Genomic DNA, 20,760 nt, shown 5'->3' on the forward strand with positions numbered 1-20,760 from the left:
GGCTAATTTTTTTCTATATATTTTTAGTTGGCCAATTAATTTCTATTTTAAATAGAGACAGGGTCTCACTCTTGCTCAGGCTGGTTTCAAACTCCTGACCTTGAGCGATCCTCCTGCCTCGGCCTCCCAGAGTGCTAGGATTACAGGTGTGAGCCACTGCGCCAGGCCTATTTTTTTTTTTTTTTTCAAAAGTAGAAAATCCTTTCGTAAGATCAGCACTCCAGATTCTGGGTCCCCCTTCTTAAACCAGAGCTCACCTGGTGAGGATTTCTGAGAGGATCGTGACTATAGATTTCAATTCCCAACCATGTTTATCATAAGTTGAAGGTGGCCCAGATGGAGGGCTGGGGTCACTTAGCCCAACTGCACCTTGTGGTGCTCACAGTCGGCTTGTTGGATTGAAGGTACAACAAGAAGTTCATTATGGCTCATCCAGTGTCTAGACTGGTGCTATCCAGTGGAATAGAATGCAGGCCACAAAAATTACATGTGCATTTTTAAACTTTCTAGTAGCTGTATTAAAAATGTCAAGATAGGTAAAGATAATTTTAATGTATTTTATTAAATCCAATACATTCAAAATATTCTAATTTCAATGTATAATCAACATAAAAATGATTGAGATGTTACGGGTTTTTTTTACACCCAGTCTTTGAAATCAGGGGTGTATTTTGCACTTAAAGCACACCTGGGTTTGAACTATCCTCATTTCAAGTGCTCAGCAGCTCCATGTGGCTATAACTGATGCTACTTACCGTATGTAGCAACATTTAAGCCCAGGAAGCTTTGAAATACAGCAAGGACGGAAGAGGGAACAGACAACTACAGCAGGCAAGACGTGGACAGGGACAGTGGACACAGCCTCCTCAAAGGCTGCAGGGAACCTGTGTGTACAGTCCTTTCTAGAAGGCAAGAGAGGAGTCAGCACGTCGGCAGGGCTGGGGACTTTTAACTTAATCTGGAGTGAGGATGTAGATTCGTCCTGCCCCGAAAGGGGCTCTGGCCCCCGGGAACTTGCTGTAGGTAAAATGAGATTTCTATCAACCTTTCCAGAATGTCAGCAGAGAGAGAAGCAGCCCCAAGCAGCCCCAGCTCTGGGGCTTGGCGCTAAGGAAGACTCCCGCAAGCCTCCAGCCATTCCCGGAAACTCCATGCTTGCTGGCCGGGGCTCCTCTGGCCTTCTGGTGTTGACAGTAAAGGAAAGAGATAAACACTGGTCAGTGCTGTGACTCAGACTATTGTTGCTGTGTCCTCTATGAGGCCTGAACTGTTAAAACCTAAAGACCACCCCTGGTGACAGCTCCTGAAATGTGCCCTGGCAGCCCTGACTGTGCAGGAGTCCTTAGGGGACCCGTCACCACCCGAACCTGTGGCCACCCCTCATGAGGTGGGTGATTTTCCATGTAGAGTGTGGGCGAGGGACTGCCACTTGGTCACAGGCTGCAATCCAGGTCAGCTCTCGGCTCTAGTGCCATTTGGCTCCCCCAAATGCTGAAAGAACACCCCAAATGCAAGGGGATTTTAGGGGCCTTCAAGTGCACGGAGAGCTGCAAGGGCCCTAGCAGACTCCTGACTGCCCTTTCCTTTTGCACAAAGCTATCCACAGGGTCCGTCAGACCACAGGTGGAGACGAACCCAGACCTGCCTCTGGTGAGGGGACAGGACAGTTATTCACACTAGCTCCTGTCACCCGAGGGGTCAGCCCAACCTAGTTGAGATCTGTCCATCCTTCCTGCTCAGTCCCCCAGCCCCCGCGGCCTCCTCGGGCCATGCTGGCATCAGGCTCTGAAGGGTTAACCGCTGTCCCCCTCCACCCCCCGCAGACCCTCACACTCAGTCCTGGCCTTCAGCCACCTGAACCCCTGCCCACTTGGCAGCCTCCAGGCTTCCTGACAAGTGTCTGACCGGCTGCCAATCTCCATTTCCCCAAGAGCCGTCTGCTTCTTGCTGGCAGCTGTAGTGCCCACTTGGGTTTAAAAATAAACTCGCTATCTGCCTTTCCTGCAGCCTAATCCCAGCAACTTCTTCCATGTGGAGCCTGATTCCAGCTGCCTCCAAAAACAAGGTATCCCTGGCATTTCAGAGGCCACTGTGAGGAACATGCTCCCACGTCTCCACCGAGGACACGTCATAGGAAGCTCGTCTCAGGAAGCCCTGTTTTGTTATGGGGACGTGCCACTTCTCCACCCTGGGGTCACTCCTGGGTGGAGGATTTAAGTGCAGGAGGGGATGGTGTGAGGCGCGGCTGCTCTTAGGGGGAGAGAGACCCCAGCATGGCTCAGATGGACGGCACCACAGAACCAGCCTCAGCCGGGCAGACACGCTATGGCCCCTCACACCCACAGTGCCCAGGAGCAGGAGGGCTCTCCTCCCTCTCCCCCACCATCTCATCTCACCTCCTTTGCTCTCTACAGAAGTCACCCCTGCTCACTCAGACAACCTCTCCCCTCCCACCCCAGGCTGAAAGCCCTCCTGCCACCTCAGGGCATCATTCGCCATTTACCTACCAACCCTCCCCCATCTCTTCTACTCTTTCCCATAATCCAAACCCATTTGGGTCTGTCTTTTTTTTTTTTTTTTGAGATAGAATCTTGCTCTCTCCCCTCAGCTAGAGTGCCGTGGTGTCAGCCTAGCTCACAGCAACCTCAAACCCCTGGCTCAAATGATTCTCCTGCCTCAGCCTCCCAAGTAGCTGAGACTAGAGGCGCATGCTGCCACACCCAGCTAATTTTTTCCATTTTTAATAGAGATGGGATCTTGCTCTTGCTCAGGCTGGTCTCGAACTCCTGACCTCAAGCAATCCTCCCTCCTCGGCCTCCCAGAGTGCTAGGATACAGACGTGAGCCACTTCACCCGGCCCCTTCTGTCCTTAAAAAAAAAATAAATATCCCCCCCAAACCACCCCCACCCAGAGCCTCCACCTTAGCGCTGCTCACTCCTGCCGCCACAGTTCCCGCCACCCATGCAGTCCTCGAAGCAAACATTGGGGCTGCCAACTGCAAACCCGCCTCCCGCTCTGTCCACCATCCGGCTCAGGGCCACCCTGGCTCATCTTGGGCTGCCTCAGGCTACCCTCCTCCTCTCCTCCTCCTCCTCCTCCCCTCCCCTCCCTCCTCTTCCCCACCAGGAGCTCTGCTTTGCCCATCTTCCTACTAGCCTCTCCAGTGCATTTCCGCCCATCTTCCCTAGTAGGCTCCAGCCTTGGGAATTTCTTTCAGTCCCTTCAAAGTTCTCACCCTTGGACTTTCCTCTTATTTATGACTTCCCCCACTTTATCTGACTCCTACTCATCTGTTAGGTCTTAGTTTATCTCTCACTGCTCCCCAAAGCCAGGCTGGGTTAGGTGCCTTTGCCCTGTGCTCTTGGAGCACTTCCTCATTCGGCCTCCTAGATCCGAATCCTGACAGTCTGCTCCCCCAGACAGCATTGGTCCCTGGAGTGTGGGACAGGGTCTGCCTTTTGCAGTGCCACATTCCCAGCATGGAATCTGGGGCCTACGACATTGGCAGTGCTTAATAAATGCTCACGGAGCAAACAATCGGGGCCACCACTAAAGCAGGCTGGTGGCTGGATGTTGGGCTGGAACAAAGAGGAAGTGTAAAATGGGACCTGACAGTCCAGACTGCCAGCTGTTCTGCGTAACTGGAGTTTAATCTGGAATCTGAGTGGTCTCTGGGATCTGGAAGCAAAACAGTTTCATGTGAGACACCCCACGGCGTGTGCTCACTGTGGACATTTCTTTCCCGTTGCATGACAGAAGGAATACCTGATCCGTTGCTATAAAGAATCACGATTACATTCCCAATCCCACCCTTTCCCCCAACTGGCTTCCCTCTCAGCTTTTCTAGATTCATCAGTGGAAACATCATTCTTCCCAGTACCAGCACGGGCACCTCAGGTGGCCAGCACAACCACGGAGCATGGCAGGGCTGTGACTGTCCCCGCTCCACAGAGCGCGAAACCAGCCTGAGAAGACATAGCCCCTTGAGCTCACCCTTCCCGCTGCCTGTAATGCTTGAAGGGCAGTGTGACTTTTTTTTTATCATTATTTTTTTTATATTTATTTACATTAATGTTTTTCTTTTTTCACTTCAGACTTCAAGCTATACCACCAAAGTTACTTTTATTTTTAAAGTCCTATTTTCTGCAACTCTTGTAAAGCCACCAAGAAGGTCTCCTTTTACGTCTCTGCATCTTCCCCAGAGCCTTTCTGCAGGGCCACCTAACACGTCCTTGTTAGGACGTTGGCGTGGAAACAGCACTGAGGTAGGAAAGTCCTGCTGCTCCAAGGACTTTTATGGTTCTTCCCGTCCCTGAGTATTTCATAAATGTCAAAGATTTATAGTGTTTACCTACTGAAATACTTGCCCAGCATTTCTGGGCACTTCAGGGGAAAGAATGAAAGATGTTAAAAAAAAATCCTAATAATCAGTGTTGTTGTAAAGGGGATGGAGATTACAACCCTATTCTCCAGACAGAATCTGAAGACGGAGGGACCTAAGAAACTATTCTGCACTTGGCCTTTGTGGAAATCCTTAAAAACGACAGGAAGCATACCTCCTCAAAACCCAAGGATTCTCTATCAGAAAACTCAAGCTGTAATCGAGTTCTGGCTCCCTACAATTTCGACCCACTAGTGCCTTTGTCCTAAGACACTCCTTCATGTCTGTACTCTGATCAGGCCACATCAAGAATGTGTATGTATTGGCCTTGATCTTACCCTGATTTTGCCTAAATCTGTAGATACTAAATCTGAGAAAGTTATGTGAGCTAAATTTAATATAGCTTTTAGTTTTTAGGATGGTAAAAAACTACATATCAATCCTTGTTCAAAGAATTTATTACATGAAGACACTAAAAATGATTATTTCCTTCATACTTTTCTGTGTTTAAAGATATGTGCATGTGTGCTTCTAGTTTTTATTTTTTTGAGACAAGGTCTCCCTCTGTTGCCCAGGCTGGAGTACAATGGCACAATCACAGCTCACTGTAACCTCCAACTCCCAGGCTCAAGTGAACCTCCTAGCTCAATGTCCCAAGTAGCTGGGACTACAGGAGTATGCCACCACACCTGGCTAATTTTTTCTTTTTTATAGAGACAGGATCTCACTATTTTGCCCAGGATGGTCTCAAACTCCTAGCCTCAAGTGATCCAATCACCTTGGTCTCCCAAAGTGCTAGATTTACAGGCACAAGCCACCACACCCTGCCCTTGTGTGTTTTCAAAAAGACAAGACTATTGGGAGGCCTAGGTGGGAAGATTACTTGAGGCCAGGAGTTCGTGACCAGCCTGAGCAAGAGCAAGACCCCATCTCTACAAAATAATAAATAATCTGGGTGTGGTGGCACATGCCTGTAGTCCCAGCTATTTGGGAGGCTGAAGCAGGAGGATCCCTTAAGCCCAAGAGTCCGAGGCTGCAGTGAGCTGTGATTGCACCACTGCACTCCAGCTTGGGTGACAGAGTAAGACCCTGTCTCTAAAAATAAAAAATAAAACATTATAGAACCAAAAAGTGCTTTTTTCCAAAGGTGAATTGCCATAAACAGGAAAGACCAATATTCCTCACTGGTAGCATGACTTTTTTTTCTTTTCCTCTAAGGTATTCTAGAGAACATGACATCTTACCATCTTTCTAAATGAAGGGGCTCAGGCTCAGCAGATAGTTTATGCTCATAGTTTTTCTAATATTTGACCAAAGCCTTTTTCATCCTCTGTTACCAGGCCGCATAATGCATGTCTCAGTTAAGTCAAGGAAGGGCTGCTAATTTTAGCAAATAAAAACACAGGACACCCAGTTGAACATGAATTTCACATCAAGTAATTTTTTGATATAACTATGTCCCACACAATACATAAAAAGTTATTCATTGTTGATCTGAAGTTCAAATGTAACCAGGCATCCTGTATTTCTGGCGATGCTCAGTCACGGCTGATGGGCTCCTGCCCATCTATCCATAGCCTCCTCAGGCAAGTACCTAATTCTGCTATTTCTTATTCCTCCTCACCGCGTGAGAAATACCCCACACACCCGCATCTGCGCTGGACGCCCTTCCCTGCCTGCTCCTAGCTACTTCTCAGCAGCACAGCAGACTGCTCAGAGGGCTAGCTGGAGTGGCGGCTCACTCAAGTTAAATACAGTTATGCAACAGATGACATTTCAGTCAATGTGATGGTGGTCCTATTAAGATTATAATGGAGCCGAAACATTCCTATCGCTAGCAATGTTGTGGTGCGCAAGGTATTGCTCACGTGTTTGTGGTGATGCTGGTGTAAACCTACCGCACTGCTGGTTGTATAAAAGTCTAGCACAAGGCTGGGCGCGGTGGCTCATGCCTGTAAACCTAGCACTCTGGGAGGCCGAGGCAGGAGGATTGCTCAAGGTCCCAAGTTCCAAACCAGCCTGAGCAAGAACGAAACCTCTGTCTCTACTAAAAATAGAAAGAAATTAATTCGCCAACTAAAAAAAAAATATATAGAAAAAATTAGCCAGGCATGGTGGCACATGCCTATAGTCCCAGCTACTCGGGAGGCTGAGGCAAAAGGATTGTGGAGCCCAGGAGTTTGAGGTTGCTGTGAGCGAGGCTGGCGCCATGGCACTCTAGCCTGGGCAACAGAGTAAGACTCTGTCTCAAAAAAAAAAAAAAATGTCTAGTATATACAATTATGTGCAGTACTTAATACATGATAATAATAAGTGACTATGCTACTGGTGTATGTATTTACCACACTATACTTTTTATTGTTACGTTACAGTGTACGCCTACTGATATATAAAAAAGTTAACTGTAAAACAGCCTCAGGCAGGTCCTTCAGGAGGCAAGATGTGGTGGCAGAAGGCAGTGATATTGATCATCCTGACCCTGTGTAGGCCTAGGCTAATTTGTGTGTGTGTTTCTTAGTTTTTAACAAAGTTTAAAAAGTAAAAAATAAAAAACTTTAAAAATAGAGAAAAAGCTTTCAGAGTTTATAAAGTAAAAAAGTAATAGTAAGCTAAGATTAATTTATTATTGAAGGAAAAAAAATTTTAAATAACTTTAGTGTAGCCTAAGTGTACAGTTTTTATAAAATCCACAGTAGTGTACAGCAATGTCCTAGACCTTAACATTCACTCACCACTCACTCACTCACCCAGATAAACTTCCAGTCCTGCAAGCTCCATTCCTGGTTAGTGCCCTATACAGGTGTACCATATTTTATCTTTTATCAGTCTAGCTCACAGCAACCTCAATCTCCTGGGCTCAGGCAATCCTCCTGCCTCAGCCTCCCGAGTAGCTGGGACTACAGGCATGTGCCACCATGCCCGGCTAATTTTTTCTGTATATATACTAGTTGGCCAATTAATTTCTTTCTATTTATAGTAGAGACGGGGTCTCGCTCTTCCTCAGGGTGGTTTCGAACTCCTGATCTTGAGCAATCCACCCGCCTCGGCCTCTCAGAGTGCTAGGATTACAGGTGTGAGCCACCACGCCCAGCCTTTACTGTACCTTTTCTATGTTTATATATGTTCAGATACACAAATACTTACCCATTGTATTACAGTTGTCTTCAGTGTTCAGTAGAGGAACATGCCATACAGGTTTGCTGCTTAGGGGCAATAGGCCACACTGGTCAAGTTTGTGCGAGCATACTCTGATATCCACACAGTGGAATTGCCTAATGATGCATTTCTCAGAACATATCCTTGTCGTTAAGCATTACAAGACTGTAAAATAAGTCCTCACCACACATCATGTCTCTTTCTAGGTCAAAACTCCGAAAAGCTGACCACTGGAGCTAACCAGCATAATTACAAACTGGTCTATAATCTGGTCCAGACCTTGCAGGTCCCCGTCCCCCCCCCCCCCCCCCCAGTCTCGCTGTTGCCCATGCTAGAGTGCCGTGGCGTCAACCTAGCTCATGCAACCTCAAACTCCTGGGCCCAAGTGATCCTGCTGCCTCAGCCTCCTGAGTAGCTGGGACTACAGGCATGCGCCACCATGCCTGGCTAGTGTTTTCTATGTATTATTAGTTGTCCAGCTAATTTCTTAGTAGAAACAGGGTCTCACTCTTGCTCAGGCTGGTCTTGAACTCCTCACCTTGAGCAATCAACCCGCCTCAGCCTCCCAGAGTGCTAGGATTACAGGCATGAGCCACTGCGCCTGGCCAAGGTCCTTCTTGTCTGTTTCCTAAAGCTTGATCATTTCCCAATCTGAATGTGAAGTAAATAATCCATCAACAACTTGCACTGTTTCTGGGGCTTTTGTGGTTAAAAATGTCTTAAGGTGCCCCTGTCCTCCCAGTGCCTGCAGATCACTCTGTAGTCAGAGACTGAGGCTGTCACAGCTCTGAACAGCAGCTGGGTACAGGATCTAACATCACTGTCTGCCTGCTGGGCAGAAGCCACAGCTGCAACTGCTTTCAGAAAAATGGGCCAGGCCAAAGGAGCTCCCTGTCAGTGTTTTTCGATGTTCTCAGTACAAAGATAAAATTACACTTTCAAAGGAGTACATGAACTAAAAATAAAATTTTTAAAAAGCTATCTAGTTCTATATCGTTTTTCCCCATGATCAGGTCCCATTCAGGTCACTGGCCATTCACTGAAATCGGTTATGAACAGTTGCTTGGTTCTGCCTTGCCTGGAGTTTAAGGCTGTCAGCCTCCCGCCTGTGTGACAGCCTCAGGAGAGCCAGGCAGACAAGGATACTCTGGGAGGTCTGGCCTAAGGTGGAGGGAGTCGTCAGTTTTCTCCTCCAGGCGCTAGCAGTGGGCTTCCTTAGGTTTTCTTTCACAACTCCCTAATCTAGTTTAGAGTAGGCAGAGTGTGTCAAGGACAGGGCAAGGAAATGCTGTGCCGTTTCCTCAGGATTGAGGGGGCAGGAGAGAAAATCAACTGACAAAAAATGCTTGTCACCATGTCATCTCTTTTCCTTGGGTGTTTTTCAATCCTGAGTCACTTCCTATTCCTATTTTCCTCAAAGATGTCATTAAACATAGGATGGAGAAATTTCTAATTCCTAAGTACATTTCTTGGTAATGACACCAACTCCCATTTACATAGAAGGTGGGAAGGTTATTTTCACAAGGGTCTAGTCATAGCCATGAGCCAGAAGTCCTGAATCCCTATTCTATGTCGTTTGAAAACTCACACTTAAAACATCTAGTTAAGATGGCATACTCTTGCCAGCCCCCCTGCCCCGCCCTCAAGTCACTTACAGATTATTTGACTGAATCCAGATGAGCCTCTGGGCCCTCTCCGTAGTCCTTCCTCGCAGCAGCCACCAGTCCTTCTGAGCTGGCAGACAAGATGAAACTCACATGCTATGCCAGGTCTAAACCTTGCACAGAAATAATTCAAAACAACCCTTTTCCCTTTTATTCTGGCCGTTTTGAAAAACTATTTTCTAAGATGAGTAGTTTTCAAGCTGTAATGTACGTAACAACCACCTAGGAAGAATCTTTGGGTGATGCAACTATTCTGTACCTTGTAGTGGTGGTTACTTAACTGTATGCATTTGTAACCTACACACTAAAAAGGCCCCACTAGCAAGAGCTTCTGAACAATTCTCTTGGAATAGCAAAGTAACACTGGCCTGTGCAGACCTGGATTCCTTCTCAGCTTTGCGCCCACCTCCATGTTCTTCGTGCTTCTGTACTACCTGCTTCCACCGTGCCCTGTCTAAAGGATGCAAAGCCTTATTGCATAGGAATACGAGCCCTTACAACCTTAAAAATAGTTTTTAAACTTTATGTAGCAAAGAAAACAGACTGAACATTGTGATGCCACAGTACGTTTTTCAAGTATTAGTCGCTGTTCTGTTGGCAAATCTGCCAAAGAATCAATTTCCAAAACTAACAGGCCTGGCATGGTGGCTCACTCCTGTAATCCTAGCACTCTGGGAGGCCAAGGCGGCACTGCTTGAGGCCAGGAGTTCAAAACCAGCCTAAGAGCAAGACTCTGTCTCTATAAATAGAAAAATCAGCCAGGTGTGGTGGCTCAAGCCTATAGTCCCAGCTACTCAGGAGACTGAGGCAGGAAGATCGCTGGAGCCCAGGAGTTTGAGGCTGCAGTAAGCTATGATGACACCATTGCATTCTAGCCCGAGCGACAGAGCAAGTTCTTGTTTCGAAAAACACTAAAAAAAAAAAAAAAAAACAACAAAAAACCCTAACAGAATTGGAGTGATTTAACGGTTCCGACAGCTTTGAAACAGCTCACAAGTTTAATACCAAATATGGTTAGCTGACCAGCGTACACAGTGTGCTGCTGAGGGTGGGCTCTGTGCATGCCCTACCAGTCAGCTCTCCCAAGTCTGTGGGAACAGAGGGCATTGTTGCCATAAATGCTCCCCTCTCATCCACCCTCTCCCACACTCTTCCCTTCTCAGGAGGTGGATTAGGCATACCAGTGACAATGCTCTGTCTCTGCTGCTGTGGAGTGTCCCTCTCAGAAGGCAGTTCAGAGGAAAAGTTCAGAGGAAAAGCCTCAAGAACCAAAGAGAGCCAAGGGTGTGTTCCCTGCCTCCAAGCGTAGACTGCAGCCTCCCCACCAGGCTACCTATGCTTCCCAGACTTGTGACTCCACGAATACGCCCATCCATGTAGCCACAGCAGTCCAGGAAGAGCTCCAACCCAGCTAAAAAAAAAGGACATTTTTTGAGCCCAAACTTTTAGTTGGAAATTTCTCTGTTCATGTATTCCCACCAAGACCAATTTACAGGTGAATATACAAAGACATTTTCATATCAGGTATCCTGTGTAAACTTTTGAGTACTATTTATATAAAGAATGGAGTAAAATTCCCAGTATGATATTTCCTGGCAGCCCAGTTTTCAATGGGTTTCGAATTTTGGGAAAGGATGCACAGACCACAAATGAATCTTCTAAACTGTATTTGGAACTGATAAAACGCTTGGAAATGACAAAATCTCCCTAGAGACAAGGCCTTGAGCACAAAGTCTGTCTCCACCATGAAAGTTTTACATACACTGTACAGAACAAAATCAGCAACAAGTGATCTTTGGCACTAGAACAGGTAATTCCTTAGATGTTCATGCATTATCCAAACTGCACACCACATTACATCAGATTGCTGGATAACAGTTGAATTTGACATTTAAATTATCTTAAAAGGTTGGAAGTCCTAGCTAACTTTTTCATATCAATATGCTAACCTTATAACACTTAGTGCCTGAGGTAGAGACTGCTGTAAGAGATTTAAAAAAACACAATTGAGAGTACAATAAAGAAAACCATTTTCAATCTTGGAAGCATAGAGCCAAATGTCTTCACCTGGTTCAATAAGCCAACTCTGAAATGCAGAATTCCTTTTATCTCTGTAGAGACTTTACATTGGAGAACTTGTATTTGGACTCCTGGATTTTGGAATTGATTCTTTAAAAAGTATGATTTTTAACGTGGAATGTGTGTAAACCAAACCCACTTAATATCATTATTAAAAACAACAACAGAACTACAATAGAGACAATAGCAAATAAAAATGTTTAAGCTCTTCATGATGTGTGGTAAGAATGAGGACAAGTGTGCAATTCAACCTAATGATTCTAACATTTGATGGTGACTGTGAATTATTACAGATTTGTAACATATGAGTTGAAATTTTGTTTCCAAAGTGCCCTGTATAGGTACAGGGGCTTTATGACTTTTAGGTGGTGACTCTTTATGAGATTACATGATTTTTATAAAGATAAAATTAATCTAATACCTGGAACCTTCCAATCAAAATGACCAGCAACCAGCTGTGTCTGACCTCAGGTATTTTCTTCACAGCCAGGAAAGACCTTTGATTTATAAAAAGGCATTTCTTGAAATAGGTTCAAGTATAACATCCTTGACTTTTACAGAAAGCTGGCTGGCCAAAAATTTATCAACTATAGATGTTATTTTTAGAAGGGAACTGTCTCTTAAATGAGACAGAAAGCATAAAGCATGGACATCTAGAAGCTGAGTGGGTAAATCATACATATAACTAATAAGAATAACATTTAAGTCCCTTCTTGGTATAAATTGCTTAAAGTCTGTGTTTCAAACCATCACTGATGCCTGTGATAAGAGCACTGAAGCACATTTTACTACCACCAATAGTTTTTTTAAGCTCCAAGTTCAGACAAGTGACCAATAATATAATAGCTGGTTAACACCTTTTACCAGAGGCTCTAACTACTTCCTAACACTTCTGAGAGGTAAGTGGCTCCTGAAACTTGGAAAAGTAAAGTGATCTGCCTAATTTCATATGATGAAGAAATCACAAGAGTTAAGGTAACTAATACTGATTTTTTTCCATTTAAAGATACACGTGGCCTTCTAAAAAGACAGACATGTGGGAGTCCTAAACTGTGAGAACCATTTCAGATGGCAAAGAACATTTTTAAAGAGTAAATAATTCTACAGATGTTAGTCAAGGAAAATCCCCAGAAAATGATGTAACATACTTGTGGTTTTAAATGAACAAATATAGAAACGAGCAAAACTAAGTCATAAGCAAAGATAAAGCCACAAAATGAACCTTAACATTTCTTTAGGGGAAAATGTTATCTAATTCTCCCTTCAAGTTTGAATTAAGAAAGCAAGCCTGTTCCTTTTATGATCTCTTCTGAATAGATTTTAACAAAGAAGAGCAAAGGACACGCCACATTTGAAGAAATCCAACAGTACTTTAAGGAACATAAAGATGTTAATCACATCCTGATTGTAGCATGTGAAGAACTAAGCACTCAACTTCTATATAAGCAAATGTCACGATAGAGCATGTCTTATATAACAATTCAAAATGGTATGATTTTGATAGGAAAAGGAAAAAACTAATAAGTTTTTTAATAAAAATACCTGCAAGTTCCAGAAAAATATTTTTTACAGATTCAATGCAGACCAACTAATGGGTCAAACTAGACATTGATAGTGTCATTTTCTTAATGTAAGTCCATAACATGTCATTAGGAAAAAATGGCTTTGGCAAATTTATATGGTTCAAAGGCTCAAAGGAATGTACTAAGAAGGCAGAGATGGGAAATTCTTGTTATAAAACTTCAGCAAGAGAATAAAAATAGATTTTAAAAGTGTGTGCATGTGGGGAGGTGACAGGGTATCTTTCCAAATACTTAAGAACTTGAAGAGTTATCCAGACACAAAAGATAACATTCACAGCAGAACAGGCCAAGATGAAACACCATGGACACTGTCTGTAGAAAGTGAGTGGATGCTTCTGGTGCCATATGTCTTTCCCTGGTTCTTCCTGGCATTTCTGCTTGACTCCTTCCCTCTCCACCACTCTCAAATTCCCAATCTTTTTGCTGACGAAGCCACTGTTTTCCTTCAGGCTCTGAATAGATGTACATATATGTATGGGCATTTTCTGTTCTTCAATTAAGAAACCTGCTTGAAGCTTCAGCAACATAAGAATTGGTAGTTCTTTGTCTTAGCTAGGTTCAGGTGTTTAAAACCTTGCCTGTTTTCTTGGAATTATATGAATTTCCTCATTAAGCATTTGGTTTGAAGGAAACTGTGCATGTCTATTAATTATCCATGATACATACACGTATAAACATTTTCTGAAATTTCCCCTTTAGTCTCACCTGAGTTTACTTTTTACTTAAGATGTTTAGAGATCCTGAGGAGCTTCCTCTAGGCTAAAATTTAAAGATTAAAAAAAAAAAAGCAAAATAAAGTAAATGAATGGCTGAATGGTAAGGTTACAATTTCTACTAAGTTTTTTTTTAGGGAGGGAGAGAAAAAATATAATAGAAAAATAACAAAGGGGAAAAAACTGCACAAAGGGCTCTATTCTACTATACTTCTAAATCGTAGAGAACTGGCATTTCAAATTTAAGACATAAAAAATAATCCTTTTGGAATTTCAAAGTAAGAAGTGGCCTGCAGCTTTCTGTTAGAAAAGAGTGGGATACTCAAATAAAATGCTCCCTGGTGGAGCAAAGGCCCCTTTAAACCTTTGTCAAGCTCTTACTGAGAAGCTCACAAAACTTAAAACAATGTGAACATGAGAGAGCAAAGCTCTCTCCAACATAAAGTTGAAAATGGCAATATTGCAAATTATAATTAGTGTGATGAACATTAATGCTTGCCATTTACAAATACATATGCCTACAGGGAATAAATACTGAACTTCTCTTTACGTCTATTTACAGACAGAATCCCAAGTCAGAATGACCTTTCAGGCAGAATCCTACCCTGGCAGAAGTAAATCATAGAAGTTCCACAGTAAATTATAAAAAATAAGGAATTTGGATTTTGGCCTCCTGCCATTTGCAGTACAAATACCTTTCAAGTATTCTTAGTCTGCAAGGGGACTTTTATATTTCTAATGGTAACAAATAAAATATCCATAACTGGCTTCTTAAGAAACCATAGAGAGAGGCAGGTTTCTGGATAGAGGCGTAAGGCAAATCAAACACAACTACATCCTACACTAGGGCTCATTTTCCAGGCATGGCTTTGCTTTCAGAGAGATGCAGCTCAGCATCAACTCTAGCCAGGTTCTCCACACTGCTACTGGACTGGGGATACCTTTATTAGTCTTTTGAAAGAATTTAAATTATATACACATTATCGAAGCACATATTGGCAATGCTTGATATTTAAAGGAATCCCACAGTTAATTATTTACCTCCTTTGAAAATATGAACAGGTTTTCAAAATTGACTACAACTCTGGTCACATGAATGAAATTCAAAGATTTCTCATGTAAAAGAAAGATCTCAACTTCCTTCTACTGTGGATTTCTTTCCAAGACTGAAAAATTATACTTCCTCCTCAGTTTCCTTCCATATCTGAAATCTTTCCTGTAATATGAGAGGCACTTTTATTAGGTGTAGCATCTATTAAAACTATAAAGGCAGGGTAGAATTTGCTGAATGAAGTAATAACACTAGCCTAAGTAGGCATTACTTATAAGGACTTCTTTCCTTTAATATAAAAGTATAACTACAGCAGTCCAATGTACAAATACAAAAAAAGTTCTCATACTAAAAAAAATGTACCATAATACTGTACATACAAAAACTGTTCAATAAGAATGATTTAAATATATGTTCTTTTCCAGATCTGGAAGACACAAATGTAAAGTTCTGCAACTGTATTATTGCTGAGAACATGTGCCCAGAACACCATGTTTCCCTCTTTTCACCCTCATCCCAACCTCGCCTTCAGAGTCCCCTGAGCTTGGATCAAGAGCCAACAGCATCCCTGAAGATAACCAGAGCCAAATGTTTACTCAATGGAAGTCATTATTCAGTGAGCTGTTGCTTACCATAAACCATGAAAAGCGTAAGTTTTAAGCCCAGCCAAGATTAAATCCAGACGGAGGTCTTCCCATCCCCTGATTTGCTACTAGCACTGCTTTTGTTGGACCCAGCTTTGGACGCTACTTTGGCCTTTTTTTCCCGGGGACCATGGGGATTGTTTTGGTGACTGTAGGCCTGGATTGCTAGATCTAGGCGTTCCTGAGCCATTCTGATCTCCCGCTGCAGAGTCTCCAGGTCAGCCGGGAGGTTCTCCTCATGGCTGCCGTACTGTTGTTCCTGGGCGATGTTGGCCTTGTTTTGCTTGTAGGCGATCTTAGCATTAGACAATTCGGTGTACTGGATTTGATCTGGTTTGACAGCAATGTTATAGCCAGGGGGAGCAGATGGTGTATTCCAAGTGAAAGGATAATTATAAGCACCCGGTTCTTCAAGTTCCCTCCTTTTACTGTTTAGGGAGTCTCGAATGGTCCCAAACCCTAAATGAAGCATCTCCCAAATGTTAAGCAATAGGCAAAGGCCTGTAACACCATACATTATCAGAAGGAAGATGGTCTTTTCAGTGGGTCTAGAAATAAAGCAGTCTATCTTATGAGGGCAAGGAAGTCTGCTGCACACATAAAATGGGTGGACTTGGAAGCCATACAGAAAATACTGCCCTATCAGAAAACCCACCTCAAATACGGTCCTTGCCAGCAACTGCAACACATAGATTTTCATGAGCCCATCCTCCCGAATCCGTCGTCGGCCATCATGCTTCGGTTTAGGTGGGCTCTGCTCTTTATTTTCCTTTTCACTTTCTAATTCCATTTCTGGATACATCATGGGATCCTCTTCATGGTCTTCTTCTGTTTCTTCCAGAGCCCGGTGTTGTTTCCAACGCATCGCATAGGGTTTGCTCCGAGCTGCTTTCTTGTCTGCTTCACCGTGCTCCATTTTGGCAATCTTATGAATGGCATAGCCCAGGTACATCACCGAAGGAGTGGCCACCAGGATGATCTGGAAAACCCAGAAGCGCACATGGGAGAGGGGTGCAAAGGCATCATAGCAGACATTCTCACAGCCCGGCTGCTCTGTGTTGCACACAAATTTGCTTTGTTCATCATAATAGATGGACTCTCCTCCTACAGCTGTAAGAACAATCCGGAAGACAATCAACACAGTGAGCCAGATCTTCCCCACAAATGTGGAATGGTTGTGAATCTCTTCCAGCAGGCGAGTCAGGAAACTCCAACTCATGGTGATTGAATTGGTTTGCCCTAATAAAAGTGGAAAAATACCAAAGGAAAACCAACAAATATTAAAATCTTAATTTTTATTTATGACATTTCTAGGAACTACTACTTTACATAAGATTAAATATGAGCACCTCATTCTCTGCGACCCTTAGGTATGACTATTTTTCAGCCACTGTGCCCAGCCTATTTATATTTATTTATTACCACAAGAAGCAACTGGAGAAAAAATTTTTAAGAGACAGGTTCTTGCTCTGTCACCAGGCTAGAGGGCAGTGGCATGATCATAGCTCGCTGCAACCTCAAACTCCTAGGTTCAAGCAAGCCTCTTGCCTCAACCTCCTGAGTAGCTTAGGACTACAGATGCATGTTGCCACACTCAGCTAGTATTTTTTTTTTTTTAATTTCTTAGAGATAGGATCTTGCTATGTTGCCCAGGCTGGTCTTGAACTCCTGGCCTCAAGTGATCTTCCCACGTTAGCTTCCCAATGTGCTGGATTACAGGTGTGATCTACCACACCTACCACAATTCTACTTTTTAAACCTGGGAAGATAAGAAAGCAAACCAGACTTTCTAGGACCCTGTAGGCCCAAACAAGTGCTCGTACACTGAAGTGAATAGTCCTAACTGACCAGGCGCAATGGCTCACGCCTGAATCCTGGCACTCTGAGAGGCTGAGGTGGGAGGATCACTTGAGCTCAAGACCAGCCTGAGCAAGAGCGAGACCCTGTCTCTATTAAAGATAGAAGAAAAATTAGCTGGGCATCTTGGTACATGCCTGTAGTCCCAGCTACTCGGGAGGCTAAGGCAGGAGGATCGCTTGAGCCCAGGAGTTTGAGGTTGTTGTGAGCTAGGCTGGCACCACAGCATTCGCCTGGGCAACAGAGTGAGACTCTGTCTAAAAAAAAGAAAATTAAAATATTAAAATAAATAAATAGAATTACAGCTATCATTTATTGAGATGTATTTCTCAGATGCAGTACACTGGGTTCTTTACATATATTGTTGTTTTTATGTGTATATGAAGAGTGAAGAGAAGGAGGAAGGGCGGGTGAGCTACATATATTGTTTTTTCATGAGACCTTCAGAACACTTTGTGATATAGAGAAGAAAACAACACACAGGTGTAGTTATTCAGTCCAGTCACTGAAAGACCACCACTGAGAACATAAAGGAGACACTTGGGTTGGACTCCACTGTGAAGAGGTGGCTTATTAGGAAACTTAAATTGTGGAGCAAGTGACAAAGTGTTAAAAGGAATTATAGAGATGGTATAGCTACAAACTACACGTAATGATCAAGAACTGAAATAAAAGAAAGGAACTAGGAAGACACTCCCTAGCTAGGCTGCATAGCATAGCAGATTCTGGTTTTAATTAGAAGCCCACAGTGAGTGGTCTTGCAACAAATATCATAGCCCTTTACTACATAACAAAGTTTATAAATTATATTTCTCTATCTTGTTTATGGTAGATAGTAACACAACATTTTCAAAGACAGGTTTACTCAGATTTTTACAGGTAAAAAATCATCTAAATGATGCAAGTTCTTGTATGAATTGGTAAGTAAAAAAAAAAGGAAAGATAATTAAAAAAATTAAAATGAATTTTTTATAAAAAGAAAAAAAAACATCTAAATGAGATAATATATGTAAAATCCCTAATAGAGTCTTGGCACAACGTACATCTAGCTTTCCACTTCTTCTTTCCCAGTTTACTTCTGCAGATTACAGGGGATCTGTCACATTACCAAAGAAGTTTAAATACACTTTACCTGTTTTCCAGAACTTCTGTTACCCAAACTGTTCTTAGAGAAATGATGTCTTCCCTGCAACTTTTCCAGATTCCCTCTAGAAGAAAAAAAGAAAAGAGCAGGTCGTAAGCTTCCTCCCATAGAAAATAATGAATCACTAAAACGCCATTTTAAGGAAGAAGCAAAGTTTTTTTTTTCCTTTCTTTTTTTGAGACAGAGTCTCACTCTGTGGCCCAGGCTAGAGTGCTGTGGCATCAGCCTAGCTCACAGCAACCTCAAACTCCTGGGCTCAAGCAATCCTACTGCCTCAGCCTCCAGAGTAGCTGGGACTACAGGCATGCGCCACCATGCCTGGCTAATTTTTCCTATGTACATTTTTAGTTGTTCAGCTAATTTCTTTCTACTTTTAATAGAAACCAGGTCTCACTCTTGCTGAGGCTGGTCTCGAACTCCTGAGCTCAAACGATCCACCTGCCTCGGCCTCCCAGAGTGCTAGGATTACTGGCTTGAACCACCACGCCTGGCCAAGAAACAAAGTTTTCTACTTACCAAAGGAATCAATCACAATGAGATGGAAACAAGTCTGAGTTTGAATACCACTGTTTTCTCCTCCCATACATGTAGTAGGACAAACTATGTGACAGTGACCCAAAGATTCTTAAGTCATTGTATTCTAAGAAAATATGGCAGGAAGATGAGTCATTTGTGGAAATCTAAAGCAAATGAACTCTGGCACCCACTGGAAAAACCCAAAGCAGAAGAATCCCAGCAAATTAAAAGCAGGTCACTAAAGGCCTTGCAAAAATCTTCACCCTGCGTGCTCTATTCCCTGGAGCAGCCAATACACCTCTCACTGGGATTTGAGCAGCTAACTAAGATAAGAGCAAGCTGTCTATCTAAAACACCCAACTTCTGGCTCTCAGCCATTGGGACACCCGGCTCCACAGGAGATGAGTTACAGATTCAACAGCCACAGAAAGAAAACACCTGTATCTGTACTGGAGTAAAAATCAAAACAAATTCCAAGATGATTCTTACAGTTCTGGAGGCAAATTCCAAGATGAATTATTACTGCTCATTATCAAGTTCTGCTAACTCTGAATAGTGATGGCCGAAAGTCATCCATAAGGTCCAACATTGTTCATTACTATCATTTAACAAATTTAAAACAATCCCCAAGTGTTATGTGTTCACAGTAACTTAATTTAAAAGACTTTTTTCTTTTTAGATACAGGAGGAAAAAAAAAAAAAACTGGAACAATTTCCAAAAGACCAATGAAGCAAGAAAAAAAATGAAGTGCAGGCATCAAGATTTACATATAAAGATCTCACCGCAGGACTTATAACTCCCATTTCTAGCCCTGTTTTCCAACTGAGCTCACTTCTTTTCCTTCTCTCACTAAATATACAAGTTATAAAACCACAAAACAAGAAGTAAATAATATGTAATTTTTAAATGGTGATGTAAGCCAGACTTCCAACACAGAACTCCGTAACAGAGTTCCCTGCAGGCTCAGATTTCCCCCAAACATATCTAATGCATTTCCCCCAAACCCTGAAATTCTATGTTTCAATAAGCCAAAGTAAGGAAAATACAATTGTTAGTCAGAAAACTCATCCTCTATACTTCCATCATTATTAAAGATAAATGGGTATCTTTTAAAATAATTATTGCTATGTAAGCACTTCCTAATAGTTCAGCATCTCATCACACAATAACTTTTTCTTTGGTGGGAGGAATTGGTGATAAACCCTTTGAAGCTTACGTAAGTTTAATAAAAAAACAACAGCCATTTTATACACCTAGAAGTATGTATTCTGTGCTGGATAAGCTGTAGGCCTAGAAAATCCTGAACCCTTAGAGCCTGGTTTTCCATGGGCATTCCTAAGAGCCATAGCACCCTATACCTATACTCTGAAAAGTCTTTGGAATGGGTATCCCCATAGTTAATGATCTTGATCACAAAATGCCCATGAGGGTAGAAGATGTGGGGTGTGGATACTTGGTCTTCTGTATACTGGATATACCCAGATTAATTCACTTTGCTTCTCTTAACATAATTTTACTGTGGGGAAAAAAATAAACCCGTAACATTAAAAGGAACAACACAGGCCGGGCGCGGTGGCTCATGCCTGTAATCCTAGCTCTCTGGGAGGCCGAGGCGGGCGGATTGCTCAAGTCAGGAGTTCAAAACTAGCCTGAACAAGAGCGAGACCTCGTCTCTACTATAAATAGAAAGAAATTAATTGGCCAACTAATATATATAGAAAAAATTAGCCCGGCATGGTGGCACATGCCTATGGTCCCAGCTACTCGGGTGGCTGAGGCAGAAGGATTGCTTGAGCCCAGGAGTTTGAGGTTGCCGTGAGCTAGGCTGACGCCACAGCACTCACTCTAGCCTGGGCAACAAAGTGAGACTCTGTCTCAAAAAAAAGAAAGAAAGAAACAACACACAAAGCCACAATCATAGCTACTTAACCCTTTGCACTCGCTTGCTTTTTTCTAGATTCCTTTATTCT

At 43.0% G+C, this 20,760-nt stretch overlaps 1 protein-coding gene across 7 annotated transcripts in view; it reads right to left on the minus strand.

Annotated features, from left to right (window-relative positions):
- Window positions 1-11,368: 11,368 nt before the first annotated feature.
- GJC1 (gap junction protein gamma 1) overlaps window positions 11,369-20,760 on the minus strand; it is a 44,623-nt gene continuing 35,231 nt past the window's right edge. For all 7 annotated transcript variants that reach the window (XM_012786768.3, XM_012786770.2, XM_012786772.3 and 4 more), the window contains 2 exons: window positions 18,262-18,337; window positions 11,369-16,511 (listed from right to left, as the gene is read on the minus strand). In XM_012786768.3, the coding sequence (XP_012642222.2) occupies window positions 15,301-16,491 (1,191 nt within the window). In that variant the 5' untranslated portion in view covers window positions 16,492-16,511; window positions 18,262-18,337 and the 3' untranslated portion in view covers window positions 11,369-15,300. The remainder of the gene's footprint in view (window positions 16,512-18,261; window positions 18,338-20,760) is intronic.

This window comes from Microcebus murinus, chromosome 18 (genome assembly GCF_040939455.1).
Source record: "Microcebus murinus isolate Inina chromosome 18, M.murinus_Inina_mat1.0, whole genome shotgun sequence".
NCBI classification, from domain to species: domain Eukaryota; kingdom Metazoa; phylum Chordata; class Mammalia; order Primates; family Cheirogaleidae; genus Microcebus; species Microcebus murinus.